Raw genomic sequence first — 19,219 nt, 5'->3', positions numbered from 1 at the left:
GGGCATCAGGAACCTCTCCCAAGTTTGGGGAAAGGCAAAATGGCGCCAATGGGACGCACGGATCCGATATTGGTATCGGCCACCGATAATCAGTAAAATAGCTGGATCGGGTATTGGTAAAAAAAAAATATATATATATATATATAGGATTTAAATTTTTATAAATAAAATAAGATAACCATTCAGTACATTTATATCTATGTGTTAATTTGTTACATTTAGTTTCACTAAGTTAGGAAAGTAATGTTTTAAGTCAAGCCTGATGTTGCCTTGCACAAAAGAATGATCCCAGTCTCTTCCACACAGTGACGGTGAGGCATACAGTTTATTAATTGAATGAATGAAGTTTATTTTCCGTCTTTGTTTACAACAAATCAAAAACACACTTGTGATCCTTTACAATTCTTAAAAACAAAATATATTTTAATATATATAAAAAAAAGTTAGACAGATCAGATCGGTATCGGTACTGAAAAAGTCAGATCGGTGCATCCCTATAGAAACAATTTAATCCACAGAAATGTAGTATTTGAATGTCTGCCATACAATACCTATAGGCTGTAACAAGTGATCTCATTTTTTATTCCTACCAAATTGAATAAAGATAGATCATGATCGGTAGTAAATAAACATTTATTTTCTTTATTCGTCATCATAAAGGGGGGGGGGGGGGGCTTTAACTTGGCGCCTTGCTGCCGATGTTCCCTACGGCGTCCTGCAGTTTGGCCACCGACGCCATCGCCAGGCGGAAGCTGTCGTGGAAGCTGCCCATGCCTCCCTTCGCCCAGGCCGCCTGGAGATCCCCCACCCAGCGCAAGATGCCGTCCAGCTGCTCCTGCACCGCCCTCTGCTCCTCCAGCTCTGCCAGCAGGGCCTGCTTGGCACACACCTCCGCCTGGTAGGCCTCGTGCAGCTCCGCCAGGGAGGACTCCAGCTTCAGCCCGTCCTGGATATAGAGAGAGGGGCACCCGGTTCAAGAGAGTCCCTTAAACAGAGACTGGCTATATCCGTTTGTCTTTACATATGGTTATGTTATGTCTTCATTATGTGGTGTATGGCTTTTTAAAAAGAGACACCAACATTTTGGGAAATTAGCGTACAGTCTTCTCCAGAGAGAGACGAGAAGATAGATACCAGTTTCCTCTCTGTGCGTTCTGTAGAAATCTATCTGGCTGCACGTTAGCCTAGCTTAGCACAATTCAGATTCAGATTCCTTTATCGTCACTTATTTCAGTACTTTACAGCAAGAAGAGTGAAAATCTATTTATTGTGGTCCCTCGACTATAGCAGCTTCCAATAATAAAAATACAATACTTTTAGCATAGAATAAAATAAGATGACTAAAATAAAGATTACTATATACAGTTCTAAAAAAAGTGTGCAGTGCAATACAATACATTTAGCATAGAATAAGATGACTAAAATAAAGATGACTATATACAGTTCTAAACCGTGTGCATAATCAGGATGTAGACATTATACTATGAAATTGAATAACAAAATGGCATGTACAGTTCCAAAAAAGTATGTTGTGTGATGTGCAATGAGCAATGTGCACATTTTAGCATAAGTGTGTAGAATGCAATGTGGAATACAGTTTTTTATTGTCAGCAACAGTGTTTCTCAAGTGTAGTCCAGGGGGGGGGGATTAGGGGGGCATCAATGGGCTCTGTTGGCAAGTCTGATGAATGGAATGAATAGAAGCGGACAGTGCCGGTTAGCCTAGGCATTGTCCAACTAACACCTCTCCCGAAGGCTAACCGGCACTGTCCGCTTCCATTCATTGTGCTAAGCTAGGCTAACGTGCAGCCAGATAGCCTTCTACTGAATGCACAGAGAGGAAACTGGTGTCTATCTTCTTGTCTCTCTCTGGAGAAGACGGTAAGCTAATTTCCCAAAATGTTGGCGTGTTCCTTTAAGAACCCTTACAAAATGTACGTTTGCAGTTGATTTTAGAGAAGAGAAAGATATCCAAATACATCATCTATTTCCTGCTCCAGAATTAATCACACCCACGGCAAATAAAACTATAGTGCCACTGTGCCAGATGATTTCACTTTGCAACTGGCCCGTTTCGAATGGGCACAAACACACCGAATGGCCAGACCCCGAAACAAGTGCCTATGATTTTGAAAAGACTGCTTTTCAAGCCTTAGTTGCACCCCATTACTTCACGTAGTTTTCAGTAGACAAGAATTCATCTTTAGCTTTACTGAAATGTCTTTATAGCTCAACCTAATTATCATAGTCAAATAATTAGTCATATGAAGATATTAATCGTTAGTTAATAGTTCATTTGCAGTGCACACAGGGAACAAACTTAACTTTTTGACTTACCAGCCATTTGGCTGGTAGATTTTAAAAACTACCAGCCAGGCAGATTTTTTACCAGCCAAAAATTTAAAATAGCTTTTTAGTATATCGCCATGTGTTATTATTACTATATAATACTCTCATATGCTATTTTCAATTAATATCATAAACAACATAAGGAATATTAGCATAATTTTGAGTGGACTGAAGGAATGAGTCAGCGTTAATAGTTTTAAATGCAAATAATTTATTGAAACATAGAAGTGGGGTCGGGGACACACACTGTTTCAACTCACCACCCCTGCATCATATTGTAGTCTAGTCTGTCTTCAAACTTCCACTCCTCTCGAAACCTTTTTATATTTGAATATCAACATTATCTGTGCATCCTCAGTAATCCTCAGTTTACTACAATATACTCCTCTCCTGAGTCCTGACTAGTGACTTCATCGTCTTTCCAAATGCACGCACACACACAGAGAAAGGGAGAGTGCCCCCCCCATTTCCCTTTCCCCAGTCCACACTGTCTGCTGTTCTCTATGGCTCTGCCGCTGATCAGGATTAGCTTGTTAGCTTACGCTAACATAACGTTCATTTCGGGCGATGTGGGCATAAAGGAATGGCGACGATGCAATGCATGTTAGATGCATTTGACACGTTGTGAGAAGAAGAAAAAACCACAGACTTATTTCGGCTCGCAAAATAGGCGCACTGCTGTGTAGCTCTGCTCTCAGGGAACAAACTTAACTTTTTGACTTACCAGCCATTTGGCTGGTAGATTTTAAAAACTACCAGCCAGGCAGATTTTTTACCAGCCATTGGCGGTTGGCTGGTACTTATTTTGTTCCCTGAGTGCACACCATCACCTCCTGCTGCTTCCTTTCTGCAATTTCCCATGTTGAAATGTTTCCCACTTCCAAGAAATCTGTGTTTTTCAATGTACATTTGGTTTATAACTGATATATAGAAGGGCGGTCAGGTGGCGTAACGGAGATTGCATTCGTCACCAACCCCGGAGCGGCTGGATTCGCCTGTTCGAATCCAGCTCACAGCTCCGGGGTTGTCACCAGCTTGGCTGGCCGTTCACACTAATACAATTGGCAGTATTAGAGGGTGGGAGAAGCTGGCGGGGTGGGTCCTGGTCGTTGTAAACAGCGACTCCTACAGTTCGGTCGGGGCGCCTGCTAAGCGCGGATAGGATCTAAGTGGGATAGTGTGATCCTTCCACACGCTCGTCGCTACACCCTCTCAGTGAGAATCCGCGCTGCCAGGTGAAAAGAAGCGATTGATTGGCTGGACGTGTGTCGGAGGAAGCACGTGGTAGCCTCCACTCTCCCAGACCGACTGGGGGGGGGTAAGTGCGCAGCGACCAGGAAGGGGATTGGGAATTGGCATAACGACTAACATTGGGATGGGAGAAAATCGGTGAAAAAAAAGGAGGGGGAAAAAGATAAAAAAAAAAAAAAAATGATATATAGAGATGAGCCTTAAGAGCGTCTACTGAGACAGATCTATAGATCTTAATAGCGCTAGCAGTCAGAGAGTGTGTTGCAGAGGAGGTGTGCTGTGTAACATCAACAGCTGATAGCAGTGTAATGACAGAGGGGGAATAATATCAACTTTGCCGTTGCTATAGTGATCTGGGTCAGCGAGCAGAATGTTTGCATTCCATCAGAACACAACAACTGATAAGAGCCGCCGCAGGCACAATGGTCTGAGAGAGAGGTTTGACATTAATGAAACAGACGTTTTGATGTGTGTGAAAGGTTTAAAAACCGTTGCCATGACAGCGCGTCACATGACAACCAGGAGAGAGGCCGGGCCTGTCGTTGCTATGGCAAGAATATAGAAAAGTGAGTTTCTTCCGGGTGTAAGGCAGACTGAGATACGAAACCACACAGAAGAGAAGAAGCTTGATCAGAGACTTGGAAGAGATTCCCCCTCCCCTCGCGGGGAAAGGACTGATGTGGCACGACCACAGAGAAGGCTTTGGGATAACAGCCAGGCCACAATGATCACTGAGCGATCATTAGAATTGACTTTTCAAGGACAATACGAATTGGTTCCCATCTGATTATGAGGTTCTGTTTATGTAATAAACAACGCTCTTCCAAGAAAGGTATTACGCTGTCAAGGGTCTAATTCTTACGAAGGTGGTGAATACTTATGCTTGCGGATTGCATTAACGGGGAATGATAAGGATTGTACAGCCAGTATGTGAAGACGTCAAAGAAATAAATACAACGCAGGGTCAGTGGATGGAGAGATGATAACACAAGCCAAACAGACGAAGACGTGATACTGGCTGACTGATCAGAATCTAACACCTTGCATTTCTCAGTTTAATTTCTTACTTATTTTGCTGAATTGAATATTTAATTTTATGTTTAATTCAATAAAATGTATCTGAATTTTTTAATACATTACCGCAGTTGTAACTGAGGGGTACAATTCCCTGACTGTATTGATAAGTATGGTATCATTAAACCACTACCGTCTTATGTACATTCCTACTGGCCATACAGTACACAGGTATCTAATGATGAACACTTCCCACAATGACTCGGTTCCACACAAAACTGGATTTAAGTATTTATTAGCAGTAATGATAGTACATAATATACTTTACTTTACTTTGGATGCGCTTATAAGGCAAAGGAATGTGCATAGGCAAATCAATAACGTATGTCCATTCTCATATTACGCAGGAGATAATAATACAACCTGAATCTTAGGAATTATATCTATGGTACACTAGTAATATAGCGGGAGATACTGGTAGGGTCCCCCCGGTTGTAAGCCAGCAAGGGTAGAGGATTTGTCGGTAGTAGAGTTTGGGTCAACGATGATAAGGAGACTCCAAGTACAGGAGACTGTGCAATAAGATCTTGATCCGCAGACGAATACAGCTGTTCTCCGTAGCATGCAGCTCCGCATGGAAGAAAGCTAGCCGGCCTCAGACTTCTGAGAGGCGGACTCGACGTGGCTCCTCACAGGGTAAATCCCACACAATTGTGGGTGTCGGCGATTCTCCGCTCCATCAATTACAGGACCAAAAGCAAATATAATCCAGCCGAAAAGGGCTATGCAGTCGTCGGTAGGTTATCCAGTGTACATAATCCACACGGTCCTCGTCTAGGGCCCCTCGGGTGAAAGCGCCATGGTAAGCAGCCCAGCCTGGATAAGCACTCTAGCTGGTACGAGGAAACGTTGGTGATGCTGGTCACTGTAAAACTTTAGCCGCACGATACACTATACACAAATAGACTATTACTGACTTAATAGAATCGGTCGAACTCGACGGTACAGCGTTAAACTCTGATACTTCAGTTATTAATTCGCACGCGGTCTCAATGCTCTATTTGGGGCCAAACAGGCCATACTTCACCACACGTTGTATCGTGGGTGAGGCATCAACTTATTGGTAACTCTACTTCTGTATTCACCTGCGCCGTATTTATACGTTTAGGTGAACAAACTAGTACCAGCTTTATTCCTGTCTCATATCCTTGCGCAGAACCGTTCATGTCCAGGCAAGTCCCCGGCGGTGACTTTGAACCAGACCTTGGAGGTATGGCTATGGCGCCTGTGGACCGCTGTCCAATAGGAGAATGAAATATTATGGTCTGTACTAGGCTAAAGGGATATTCCGTGTATATGTACAAGGAATATACAAGGGATATCAAACGATATACAAATATTAGGCAATATATATCAATCAACAAATATATATATTCGGTTTAATCTGATCCTTCGTAACAGCCGCCTCCTAATTAGTCCCACCTAATTAGATAAGCAGAGACAGATTAACCGCACTGTCCACTACTCAATGTCTGTTGGGAGGGTAGGGCAGTTCACAAAGTCAGGGGGTCATGGTCGTCATCAATAGTATCGGGGAGCCTTGGCAACTCTATTAGCCTCGCCACGGGTCGGGTGTAGATCCGCCCTTGGACGAGCACTTCTGCCGCTCTGACCTTTCCGTCGGCACCGGTGATCACTTTGCTTACGCGGCCGGCCGGCCACATAGCTCGGGGTAGTGACTGGTCGATAATCATGACGACTGTTCCTTCTGTCAAATTGTCTCTCTTTCACCCATTTCTGGCGGGTCTGTAGAGACGGTAGATAGTGGAGTAGGAAACTGTTCCAAAACTTGTCAGCCAATACTTGACTGTACCTCCACATTCTTCGGCCGTTCGCTTCTTCAGGCCTGTACACCGTCTGTGGTAGCGCGGGGTCCAGCCGCCCCATCAAGAGAGTGTTGGGGGTGACTGGGTCGACATCTGCTACATCACTTGAGACGTAACCGAGGGGCTTTGAGTTCAATACTCCCTCGATCTCCGTGAGGACTGTCGTTAGGACTTCTTCCGCCACGGTCTGGGCCCCAAGCACGGCGTACAGGGCTGTCTTTATTGAACGTACTTCTCGTTCCCAAGTTCCACCGAAGTGAGGTGCATTCGGAGGATTGAACTGGAAATCAATCTGGTATGGAGCGAGGTGGGTCTTAAGTTCTGGGCCCATAGCTTGGAAGCTCTCTCTCAGCTCTCTTTCTCCGCCTTTGAAGTTTGTCCCGTGATCAGACAATAATATAGACTGTTTCCCTTTCCGCGATGTGAATCTTCGGAAGGCCATAAGGAATGAGTCTGTGCTCATGGTTGGAAGGAGTTCTATGTGCATCGCTCGGGTGGTCATGCATTTGAATACAATACCCCACCGCTTCTCGGTCCCTCTTCCTCTCTTTACATACAGCGGGCCGAAACAGTCCATACCGGTGGAGTGAAAAGGCTTGTCGCCGAGTCGGAGGCGACAGGGGGGTAGGTCAGCCATCCGGGGTATACTGGGCTGTGCTCGCCATTTACGACAGTCTAGACAAGTCCGCTGGAAACGTCGTACTGCTTCTCTCCCTTGCAGTATCCAATAACGACGTCTGATCTCCGCAAAGACTCTCTCTGCCCCGGCGTGATGCACGTCCTCGTCGTATTTCTTTATGATAAGCTCTGTGACCTTGTGTCGGCTGTTTAAGACTATCGGGTACTTGACGTCATCCGGTAAGTCTGGAGCTCTCCTCAGACGACCACCCACTCTGATGAGATTATGGGCGTCGCTCTCGGGGGCTAGGTGGAGCAATCTGCTGTCTGACGGGACGGGCTTTGCTCCCTGTAGACAGTCTAGCTCGTCGGGGAACGAGTCTCTCTGGGCTCGCTGTAGGAGAAGAAGTTCTGCTTCTTCGTAGTTAGCTGCAGTAAGGTCAGTAGTAGGCTGAACCTCTGGGTGGTGCCACAGGAATGTCTTTAGCTGCGCACTCTCAAGGGTGAGGCAGTCGTCTATGTTGGGGTCTGTGGGGACGAGTGTGTGTGTCAACCCACAGAACATAGATTTCTTGTTCTCTGCCTCCTCTTTACTCGCCTCCCGTGGGGTGGGTGTAGGCCACTCTTCTTCCGGGAGCTTGAGGAACTCTGGCCCGTCACTATATAGATTGTGACGGGTGAGGTCATCCAGGGACATTCCCCGGGTGATGACGTCAGCTGGGTTGTGTTTTGTGTCCACATACCTCCAGCTTGCTGCTTCTGTTAAATCTTGGATCTCTGTGATTCTGACTCCCACGAAGACCTTGTATCTACACGAATCAGACCGGATTTTTTGCAGTGCAAACGTAGCACAGCATGGGCTGCATGTGGTTCCGAAAGGGAGGACTTCCCATTGATAGATGGTTGGTTGCTCGTCCCCGATCCTCTCTCTCCATAGGAACCGCAGCAGGGGCTTGTCCTCCTCCACTAGTCGCACCTGCAGGAACATCCCTTTGATGTCGCCGCTGATGGCCACCTTGTCTTGGCGGAAACGTAGTAACACGCCTAGTAGAGAGGGGCCGAGTGTTGGGCCGGGCAAGAGCTCTTTATTCAGATTTTGTGATCCGATCTGGTAGCTGCAGTTGAACACAATACGATCCTTGCCGTTGTGGTGGACTTTGTGGTGCGGCACGTACCATGATTCGGTCGTCTGATCGGCCTCTTTAATGTCAATTTTCTTTATGTGTCCCGCTGTGATTAGCTTGTCAATCTCAGCGCGGTACACAGTCTCTTGAGCGGGGTCTCTGGCTAGGCGCCGCTCTGTGTTCAATAGATACCGCTCCGTCGCTTCTTTTGGGGCGTGGAAGGTAGGCATACCCTCTCGCCTCAGGAGTGGAGTTGCGTATCTCATCACTCCGTTGACTTTGACTCTCTTTGTCCCCCGCTCGAGGAGGGCTATAGCATAAATGTCTTCCTTGGAACGAATGTCTTTCTTTTCGTTCTTAAAGGGCATTGTCTCTAGTGTCCATAGCCTCTCGACATGCTGTAGGAGGGTGGTGTCTTCTTCTGTCACTCTGGAGTGGAGGCAGCTAGTGGCTGCTGTTCGGTTAAGAGACCTAGCAAGGGGGCCTTGTAGTGTCCATCCTAGGCGGGTCTCGACTGCTGCAGGACAGCCTCTGGGCCCTGTGTGGACCCGGTCCATCGGGACGATGAGGTCTGCATGGTCGGAGCCTATCAGCAGGGTCGGGGTGGCACCGTCTATGAGCGGTATAGGTAGTTGACGCAGGTGCACATATTTATCCATCAGCTTGGCGATGGGGTAGGTGTACTGCGACAGGCCTATGTCTTGGCTGGTGAAAGCGTTAGTGATCCTATACCGTCTCTCTGGCTGCCCGCTTGCTGCGATAGTGAAGGAGACATTCTCGCCCTTTATCGTCTTTAGGTCTCTTCTTATTGTCCGAATCGTCATCTGGTCTTCGCTCCCCCGCAGCCCCAGCTGGGCCGCAGCGGACGCGAGGAGAAGGGTCTTCTCTGACCCGTCGTCAAGGACGGCGTAGGTGTCCATGACCTTGTCTTGGTAACTCAATGTTACGCGGACCACCTTTAAGAGCACCCGGGCGCCCCCGCTGCTGGCGGGGTCAATGTACATAACACTTGCCTTTGTGCTGCTTGAGGGTGCAGGCTTTCTTCTGTTACGGTCATGTAGGACGTCTAAGTGGGCTCCGTCACACCGACTACACCTCTTCTTTAAGCGGCAATCGGCTGCCATGTGACTACGCGCACATCGGTAACAGCGTCGGTTGGACTTTATCCATTGACTCACCTCGTCGGCGGTCATCTTCTTGAACGTGTCACAGTGTGACAGCCAGTGTTCCTTTTCGCAGTACGGGCACACCATCTTCCACTTCTCTTTCATCGAGGGGGTACTGTGGTTCTTGTTGCTCGGTACTGATTTTGCTTGGTGCATGACGGTCACCAATCTGCGGCCATCGTTTGCTCTCCTAGGTCTCTCTCTGGAGCTTGGTGTGCTCCGCACGAACGTATCCAACCGTAGGCTGTTGACTTCTCTCGCCAGGAAGTCGGCTAGGTCTAGGAGGGATGGCTCGGGACCGTTAGGATCACGGTGGTCTCTTTGCCGCCTGAAGCGCTCTTGTCGGGCGGGCGGAAGCTTCTCTAAAATCCTCTCGACATTAGAGTTTGCGTGTAGTTCGTACATACCCTTTTCCTTTTGCGCCCCCAGCATCCCTACCAGGGATTGTACCTTGATAGACAGGTCATCTAGTGAGCGATTGTCTGTGGCTGGGGGTAGACTGTCAATATTCCTTATCTCTTGTATTACGTAGTCCCATATGCGTCCATATCTTTGGTCGAGTGCTGCTAGAGCCGCGGTGTATGGGGTAGTAGAGGTGGAATATGCCAGCGCTATATTGTGCGCTCGGGGCACCTTGAGGTGCTTGAGTAGGATAGCATATTTGTACGGTTCATCAGCTACATCGGACATCATTGTCTCTAAGCACATTCGTAGCTCTGTGTACTGTGCTCTGTTCTCGTGTGTGAAGTCCGGGAACGTCGGTGTGCCAAGGTACGATGCCATGGATGGCTGGCACATCGGTGAGCGTTGGAGGAGAGGCCTCCTAGGCGAGTCTCTTACGTGTCGTGGTGGGCTGGTACCTGCTGGGTACCAAGGCCCGCGTACCCAGGTGCTGTTCCTCGGGGCTGGTCGTGCGTCAAGCTCACCCGTGAATTGAGTCGGGGGTCTGTAGCGCAGAGCCGCGGGGGTAAAGTCTGGGCTGTACTGGACCTCCTGGTCCTGTGGAGTACTGTGATGCTGTTGGGCTTGACTCTCCTCCTCTCCCTCTTCTTCTTCCTCTGGCAGGTCATCTAGATCCTGTAGTCGTCTATTTAGCCTCTCCGCGGTATAGGCCGGTCCTTCCCTGTAGCTGGGTCTCGCTTGGACCGGTCGGGGAAGGGGTTCGGAGAGGGGTATAGGCTCTCTCTGGTGGTCGGGCTCAGGGTCGCTTGATCGGGTAGGGGAGGGTGCCCTTGACCCTTGTCTTGACGAGGCCCTGGAGCCCCGGGCGGAGGGAGGGGGGGTTGCCCTGGTAATCAGCTGCTCCATTATCTGCGCGTGTAATCGGTCGCGCTCGGCTTCGCGCTTGGTGAGAGCGAGGTCGCGCTCTGCTTCTCTTTGGGCACCGGCAGCGGCGCGCTGGGCTTCGGCGGCGGCGCGCTGGGCTTCGGCGCGGTCTCTTCCCATATTCTCTTCCGTCTGGAGGCGTCTAATCTCTAGACGTATACGGTCTTCGTCACTCCGTTGCTGCGCTTGAAGGCGTTCTCTTTCCATGGAAGAATGTTCGCGCTCACTAAGCGTCTGTGCTTGGAGTCGATCGCGCTCGGTTGAGGCTGCCAGGCTGGCGAGGAAGGCCTGCGCCAGCATCTTGTCCGCCTCGCTGGGGGAAGACGCTGGTTGAGGTGATCCGCTCCTGGTAGTACTCGTTGGAGATCCGTTCTCCTGTGGCGAATCGAGGAGATCCATCTCCGGGGTGCTCGTCCATTCTTGTAGTGGGTCGAGTTCCATCCCTGGAGGGCTTTCTTTATCCTGGAGCTCTCCGGGGACTACTTCTTCGGTCTTGGCGGGGGGTAAAGTCATGTCAGGTCCCTCCTGGTCCCCACCGTGAGCTTGGTCAGTTACGTTAGAACCCACTAGGGTCTCTACTGGCGGGGTAGCCTGGTCGGTAGGGTCGGACATAATTTTACTATCTACTTTTTCCGCGTTTACCGTCTGTAGAAAGCTAGGTAGTATACTGGCAACGTAATCCTCTAAGTACTGAGGTGTCTGCCGTCTACGCTGCGGGCGATCTATTTTAGGAGAACCGTTTTGTGGAGTGTTCATCATTGGCCATGTCAATATTAATACCACTATATTAATATTACGCTAGTTACCCTCCGGCTCGAAGGACCAATTGTAACTGAGGGGTACAATTCCCTGACTGTATTGATAAGTATGGTATCATTAAACCACTACCGTCTTATGTACATTCCTACTGGCCATACAGTACACAGGTATCTAATGATGAACACTTCCCACAATGACTCGGTTCCACACAAAACTGGATTTAAGTATTTATTAGCAGTAATGATAGTACATAATATACTTTACTTTACTTTGGATGCGCTTATAAGGCAAAGGAATGTGCGTAGGCAAATCAATAACGTATGTCCATTCTCATATTACGCAGGAGATAATAATACAACCTGAATCTTAGGAATTATATCTATGGTACACTAGTAATATAGCGGGAGATACTGGTAGGGTCCCCCCGGTTGTAAGCCAGCAAGGGTAGAGGATTTGTCGGTAGTAGAGTCTGGGTCAACGATGATAAGGAGACTCCAAGTACAGGAGACGGTGCAATAAGATCTTGATCCGCAGACGAATACAGCTGTTCTCCGTAGCATGCAGCTCCACATGGAAGAAAGCTAGCCGGCCTCAGACTTCTGAGAGGCGGACTCGACGTGGCTCCTCACAGGGTAAATCCCACACAATTGTGGGTGTCGGCGATTCTCCGCTCCATCAATTACAGGACCAAAAGCAAATATAATCCAGCCGAAAAGGGCTATGCAGTCGTCGGTAGGTTATCCAGTGTACATAATCCACACGGTCCTCGTCTAGGGCCCCTCGGGTGAAAGCGCCATGGTAAGCAGCCAGGGAGCGAAATTAACTTTGACTCACCGGCCAGTGGCGGGTAGATGGGAAGAATCTACCCGCCAAGCATATTTCTTACCCGCCAACTTTTTTTTTATACATTTTTTTTTTATTATTATTTTATATATATATTTTTTTAATAAAATATATATATTATATAATCATACTTGTGGTTGTGTTATCTGCGAGACATCGCCACCTCGCTGTCTGCAAACAGCTCCACTGTCTGTGTGTATACTCGAGTGGCCTCCAGCTCCAGCAAGGATTCTCCGGGGGTGCAGCTGGACCCTAAACGCTACATTCAGCATGCAAAAGAATTCTCCGGCGCTGCACCTGGACCCTAGTCAGCAGCCCTCACTCATGCGATGTAAACCAGGGACTCGAATACGCATGTTGTTGTTGTTATGTTGTAGGACATTGATGCCAAGAGCTATCTGTAGCTACTGCTGGATGGCGTTGGGACAACGCCTCAGTGAACTATTTAGTTTACTGCGACATTTCGTAGTGACTAGTTACCTAGCCAACGGAGGTATTATGCACTGGACTATTGCTGGAGGATTTGTTGATGTCGGGAGCTATCCGTAGCTAGCCGGCTGGATAACGTTACACAATGCCTCGTGTATTAAACTAAGTGAATAGTTGACTGGGTCATTTTGTAACGGTAGCTAACGTTATCTCACGAAGGTCCCACACTGACTAGACTAACGTCACGGTGAGGCAATAGCCTCTGTTTACATGCAGGCATACAGCCTACAGGGGTAGGAGCAGCAGTGCTAAGTGCTAAGGCCTAACAAAATTAATAGTTGGTTTCAGGTTGCCAACCGACCCTGCCGATTTAGGTGCGACCCAATATATTTTATGAGTTCTAAAAAAAAATTATATAAAAAAAAAAAAATTCCCTATCCATAGTCGCCGTGGGAAAGAATAAAATAAAAAAATAAAATAAAATAAATTCCCTACCTACCCATGGCCAAACTGACAACCAACCTGAAACCAACTATTAATTTTGTTAGGCCTAACTAACGTCACGGTGACTCGGAGGCAATAGCCTGTTTACATGCAGCATACAGAAACAGGTGGGGAGGGGGTAGCAGCAGCAGTGCGCGATTCATGTCTGCTGAGACAGCGAGTGAGAACTCCGCTAAAGAATTTGATCATGATTTTCGGTTTTCACATGACTATTTGATTGAGCGCCACACGGCGCTCAGACGTCTCAGTGGGAGGCGCCAAACGTAAAAACTGAGCGCAAATGGCGGGTGGCGCTCTCTAATTTCGGTCCCTGTAAGCAGCCCAGCCTGGATAAGCACTCTAGCTGGTACGAGGAAACGTTGGTGATGCTGGTCACTGTAGAACTTTAGCCGCACGATACACTATACACAAATAGACTATTACTGACTTAATAGAATCGGTCGAACTCGACGGTACAGCGTTAAACTCTGATACTTCAGTTATTAATTTGCACGCGGTCTCAATGCTCTATTTGGGGCCAAACAGGCCATACTTCACCACACGTTGTATCGTGGGTGAGGCTTCAACTTATTGGTAACTCTACTTCTGTATTAACCTGCGCCGTATTTATACGTTTAGGTGAACAAACTAGTACCAGCTTTATTCCTGTCTCATATCCTTGCGCAGAACCGTTCATGTCCAGGCAAGTCCCCGGCGGTGACTTTGAACCAGACCTTGGAGGTATGGCTATGGCGCCTGTGGACCGCTGTCCAATAGGAGAATGAAATATTATGGTCTGTAGTACTAGGCTAAAGGGATATTCCGTGTATATGTACAAGGAATATACAAGGGATATCAAACGATATACAAATATTAGGCAATATATATCAATCAATAAATATATATATTCGGTTTAATCTGATCCTTCGTAACAGCAGTGTTTCTCAAAGTGTGGGGCGCGCCCCCCAGGGGGGGCGCAGAGGCATGACAGGGGGGGGCATTGAGATTTTTTTTTTGGATTACAGAAAGTTATCACTAAAGTGCTATCTGTTGCAGCTGCACTGTTCTCCATGAAAATACCATATTTGGATAAGTTTGACCATTTCTCAAAATCTGAAAATCATTATTTAATAAAACACAGAAAAGGATCACCAAGTTACTCTGGATAAAAAAATACTTTACAGACAACATTGAGACAAAGCTTCCTGACACATCTCCATCCAAACTCTTGGAAGAACTCATTGAAATCTCATCTGATACCACCTGGAGAGCTAGTTTCAGAGTGTGGTGCGGAGTACCAAGTATCTCATGATGCAGCAGTTAAGGTGTTGATACCATTCAGCACCACATATCTGTGTGAAGCTGGCTTTTCATCCATGACGGCTCTGAAAACAAAATATAGGGCCAAGTTGAGCCTTGAGGATGACATGCGTGTTGCCTTGTCAAAGACTGACAGCAATAAAGACTGTTTGCTTATTTCCTATGTTCGCTTTGTAAATTCCCAGTCACTGAGTCAAATCAGGGCTCCAGACTAACTTTTTTCACCACCGTCCCAGAACCGTCCCGAAATACAATTTTAACCGTCCCAAAGTGAATGTAACCGTCCCAAAAATCAAATGTCGTTTCTTTACTTTGGTTTTGTCGTCTATAGTTGTTATTGCCATAAGAAACACCATTCGGGGAGCTCCCGTAGCTCACCGCATATCTCGCCGCTATTTCTGCGTCGGGGAAAACTGTGCTCGTCACGGATCTGGGGGACACGAGTTCGATTCCCGGACCCGCCGTCATTTCTCAGAATGTCTTCCCCTGCTCTACATCCCATTTCAACCTGTTTCTGTCGGTCATGCTTGACCAGAAAAGCGATAAACGCTAAAAAATAAAGTTTAAAAAAAAAGAAACACCATTCAGAGAAGGGGAGAATAAATTGATTTAGTCAAAAGGCTCCCAGGTGGAAAGATTTCACAAGAATAATTATGATTAAAAATAAATATATATATATATATATAAAAAAGTGTTTAACAAGGTGCTAGTATAGGGATATTTGGTCACGGTGCTGTTATAGTCAACCAATTGGAGCCATGTTGATTATTCCTTCCATAGGAAAATATATTTAAATGTATTTATTTTATTTAGTTTTCGTTTTTTTTTGTTATTACAAATGTGTGTTTATGGTTGAAAATGTTAGAGATAAATAAAGATCAAATATCCCTCTTCTAACAAGAAAGAAAAACGTAGTTTAGCTTTAAACTATATAATGTCATTGCGTCCAGAGATTCCACCTTTGATAACTAAAGTAATGACACTTGACTAGTAATGAAACATGTCCCTTAGATCGCGCTGTCCTCCTGGTCGATATTGATAACTGCTGATAAAATAAAATAAAATAAGTCCGAGTCGAGACTCCGTGCTGCTCTCAACGAATCCCAATAGTATGCAACTGCAGAGCCGCAGAGCCAGGGGCGCTTTCAGGTCCGGTCACAGGCCCGCTCAACAGCGCCCCCTACCCAACGGCCGTGGGGGGCGCTGTTGAGCGCCCCTGGCTCTGCGGCTCTGCAGCTGCATGCTATTCGCAAATCCAGCATGAGCCAGCTCCCGCTGCAGCCGTCTTTATCAGAACACTACACACATCATAATGTTTACAGCAAACTGTAGTTGATCACCAGGTATGTTTTATTAACGTAGAATAATTCACATATATATATATGCGCGCACTGACAGTCGGCTAATTGACATTTCCTGTGAAAAAAATAAAATCCTCTCGTCCGTTTGCGTCCCAAAAAAAATGTCTGTTCGTCCCAAATCAATATTATTTGATCGTCCCCGGGACGACGGGACATCGTTAGTCTCGAGCCCTGTTGCAAATATGTCAAAAACAGAGCGACAGCTGATGAGCTCTTCAAAATTATTGACAGTTACCTGACAGAACATGGACTGAAATGGGAGAACTGTGTGGGCTTTTGCTCTGACTGTGCGCAGGCCATGGCAGGGAAAAGGAGGGGGCTACAGGCGCTGATCAAGGGGGTCTCGCCAAACGCACAATGGACGCACTGTAAATTCACAGAGAGGCGCCAGCGTCAAGACAGCTTAGCCCTGAGCTGAATGAGGTTTTGACAGAAGTTATAAACGTGGTAAATTTCATCAAAACCCGACCCCTGAAAGCACGCCTGTTCTCTGCGCTGTGTGAGGAGATGGGAGCTGACTATTCTGCAGTGCTGTTTCACAGCGAGGCAAGGTGGCTCTTGCGAGGGAAGGTGTTGTCAATATTGGTGTTATTTCAATAAATTTAAACATGGCCCATTTCATGACTATTTTGTTGGGGCGAGGGGGGGGGGGGGGGCAAAATATTTGTGCTCAAAACACAAAACTGTACATTGGATTATCCACGAAACCTTACTTTGTCTCAAGAAGAGGGTCTCGTGTATTATTGGGTTAGGACATTTACTGTACATTGGAGGGGGTTGGGTTAGGACATTTACAGGGGCCAGTTTCGAATTGCAGTCTCCCGTAGGTGCTCTTTGAGAGTGGTTTTGAAGGTGGGTAGTGATTCACATTCCTTTACAGCTGTGGGTAGGGTGTTCAACATTGATGTGGCATAATTGCGAAACGTGTTTAGTCCCTTGTTTGAGCCAAATCTGGGTTTAACATGGTTTGTGGAGCTCCCTCTGGTGTCTACTAGTGGATCTACTATTGGATCTACTTTCTCTGTGGATGGTTGTGAATAAATCCCCATTATGCTTCAATTACTGTAGGCTAGATCCACAAAGAATGGATTGCACGGAGCAAGTTGCACCCTTACTTAAAATTCATTATGAATTGAAAATGGGGGACCCTGATGTAAACAAGACTGTAGAGGCAGAAACCGACTTGGTGGATTTATATATTATTATTATTATATATATATTATATTATATATATATATTAGAACCTTTAGACTGTCTTATTTATGTTTGGCCACTAGAGGGCTCACCACCCATTACAGCCCACTCCTATAAATAGCCAAGGTAATCAATGGAATCTTGTGCACCTGCCGAGGTTTTACCTTCAAACGCTACTGTCTCACTGTTGGAACTGCTACTGTCTCACTGTTGGAACTGCTACCGTTTTACTGTTGGAACTGACCACGGAGCAACTGACGACTGTTCTGTGTAACCCTTAATTCACTTTAATTTACCCTTGGACAACAATAAACCCTGTAAACCGTAAGAGGAGCAACTGTGGACATTCAATTTCATTCTTTGGTACAGAGTAAAAAGGCACAATAGCAGGTGCATCGTGGACGACTGTCAACAACCCAGGAATGACAGTCGGCCACTACAAAGACGAAAGTCTTTCTCTGGTCTGCATCCCCTTAACAATTGTGTGTATTGAGCCGCACTGTATTGTACCCATTCTGCAATCTGTTAATAAAATGTTCATTCAATCAATCACTGTGCAGATTGATTCATTGAATGAAAACTTCTGGTTGGGCAGCCAGAGATCCTACAAGGAACCAAGTGGGAGCACAGACAAACGGTATTTATCAACAAATGTATGTACTTTAATTCTACATAACATGTTGTGCTTTAAACCAATGTGTCTGTATTACAAAACAACATAAAAAGGTCAAACCAATTAAGGCCCATCATGTGCATCCCTACTTATAGGGCATGGGATAGCCCCATGACAATACCCATTCTGCAATCTGTTAATTAAAAATGTCAATCAATCAACCAATAGGGATTACAAGTTTTGAACTCCTGGGCCCAGGCCATCAGGATGCTCAATGACAATAACACTATGTAACAAACCATCATACACTCACCGCACACACATCCACACGCACACACTCACTTTAAATAAACAACTCACTGCAGCACCCACTTTACCCACTTAGACATTGGTAAAGCGATTTGCACTACAACTCATACCTCATTGCACCTTACCCTAAGTTGTACCTCATCCCATTTCTGCATTGTACTGTATATTGTATTGTAACTCAGTTACTTTTTCTCTACTCTGCATTGTATATTGTATAATATTGAACACTTGTTTTGTTTACACTTGTCTACTACTTGACTTTCTATTTTATACTTATCTATTTTGTATCTAGCACACTCTCAGGAGCAACACAGAAAGAAGCATTTCATATAAAAGTATTCTGTATTTTTGTATGACAACTAATAAAGAAACTTGAAACTTGAAACTGAATGCTTGCCAGGTTGAAGGCAAATGAACGTTACCTGTACTCGAGGGTATTTTCGATGCGGTTCGTCAGCAGGTAAGAGGACATTTGGTGGGATCGAGAGACAGTTGTTGACCAACAGCGACTCCATGCGACCCGAGAGACGCTTGAAGCGTTCGTCGAAGAACTGTTGCATTTTCTGCGTGTATTCCCTCGCCCTGGAACGTAGCAGTTCCTCTTCGTTTTGTCCAGCAGGGGTGTTTAATAGTTTTCTCACAAACACGGTCTCGACGAGGACCAACATGTCATACAGGCAGTCCTGGAAGGCACTGTAAACCCTGAGCATGCATGTTTGCGGGGTAAAGCCGAAGAACTGCGCCTCGTACAATTTCGGAGAAGCGGGAGTCTCCTCTCCGGCTGGTTGACATGCAGCCATCATCTGCTCCGCAGCTTCCCGCGTGGTTTTCCCGCGCCGTGTTTAACAGCTTTGACAGGAAATTACGTGTTAGCTTTCAAGAAGTGCCCGCCCTATTTAGTTACATACGTCTTTTATGTACATTTCCCAATATTTGTTTATTTTGTGCTTATAGGTCACTACCTTGATATATTACATTGGGTACAATGTTTTACGACACCGGACAAAAATAGGTTAGGTTTCTATAGGTTTCTATCAAATAACTATTGTTGTTGTATCCAATTGATTGATTGATGCTAGATCACATGGGGTCATCGTCGGCGTTTTTGTTGTTGAGGGTCGTCGTTTTTTTTTGCCAATCATCATACTTTTTCACTTTAAAAGTTATTTATAAC

The 19,219-nt window shown here is 46.2% G+C and overlaps 1 protein-coding gene across 1 annotated transcript; it reads right to left on the bottom strand.

Moving 5' to 3' along the window:
- Nucleotides 1–305: 305 nt before the first annotated feature.
- Nucleotides 306–18,876, bottom strand: mis12 (MIS12 kinetochore complex component). Its single transcript, XM_084308651.1, has 2 exons — nucleotides 18,468–18,876; nucleotides 306–946 (listed from the first exon to the last, which is right to left on the bottom strand). The coding sequence occupies exons 1-2, from the start codon at nucleotides 18,846–18,848 to the stop codon at nucleotides 677–679; spliced, it is 651 nt and encodes a 216-aa protein (XP_084164777.1). The 5' UTR covers nucleotides 18,849–18,876; the 3' UTR covers nucleotides 306–676.
- Between the last annotated feature and the right edge of the window lie 343 nt (nucleotides 18,877–19,219).

This window comes from Notolepis coatsorum (assembly GCF_963971535.1).
Source record: "Notolepis coatsorum genome assembly, chromosome: 2".
Taxonomy (NCBI): Eukaryota; Metazoa; Chordata; class Actinopteri; order Aulopiformes; family Paralepididae; genus Notolepis; species Notolepis coatsorum.
This window is presented reverse-complemented; position numbering and strand designations above follow the sequence as displayed.

Excerpts from the sequence above, each read along its gene's own strand:
- mis12 (XM_084308651.1), bottom strand. The coding sequence starts at position 18,848 with ATGATGGCTGCATGTCAACCAGCCGGAGAGGAGACTCCCGCTTCTCCG. Across the intron at positions 947-18,467 it reads GAAAATACCCTCGAGTACAG|GACGGGCTGAAGCTGGAGTC; the intron begins GTAACGTTCATT and ends CTCTATATCCAG.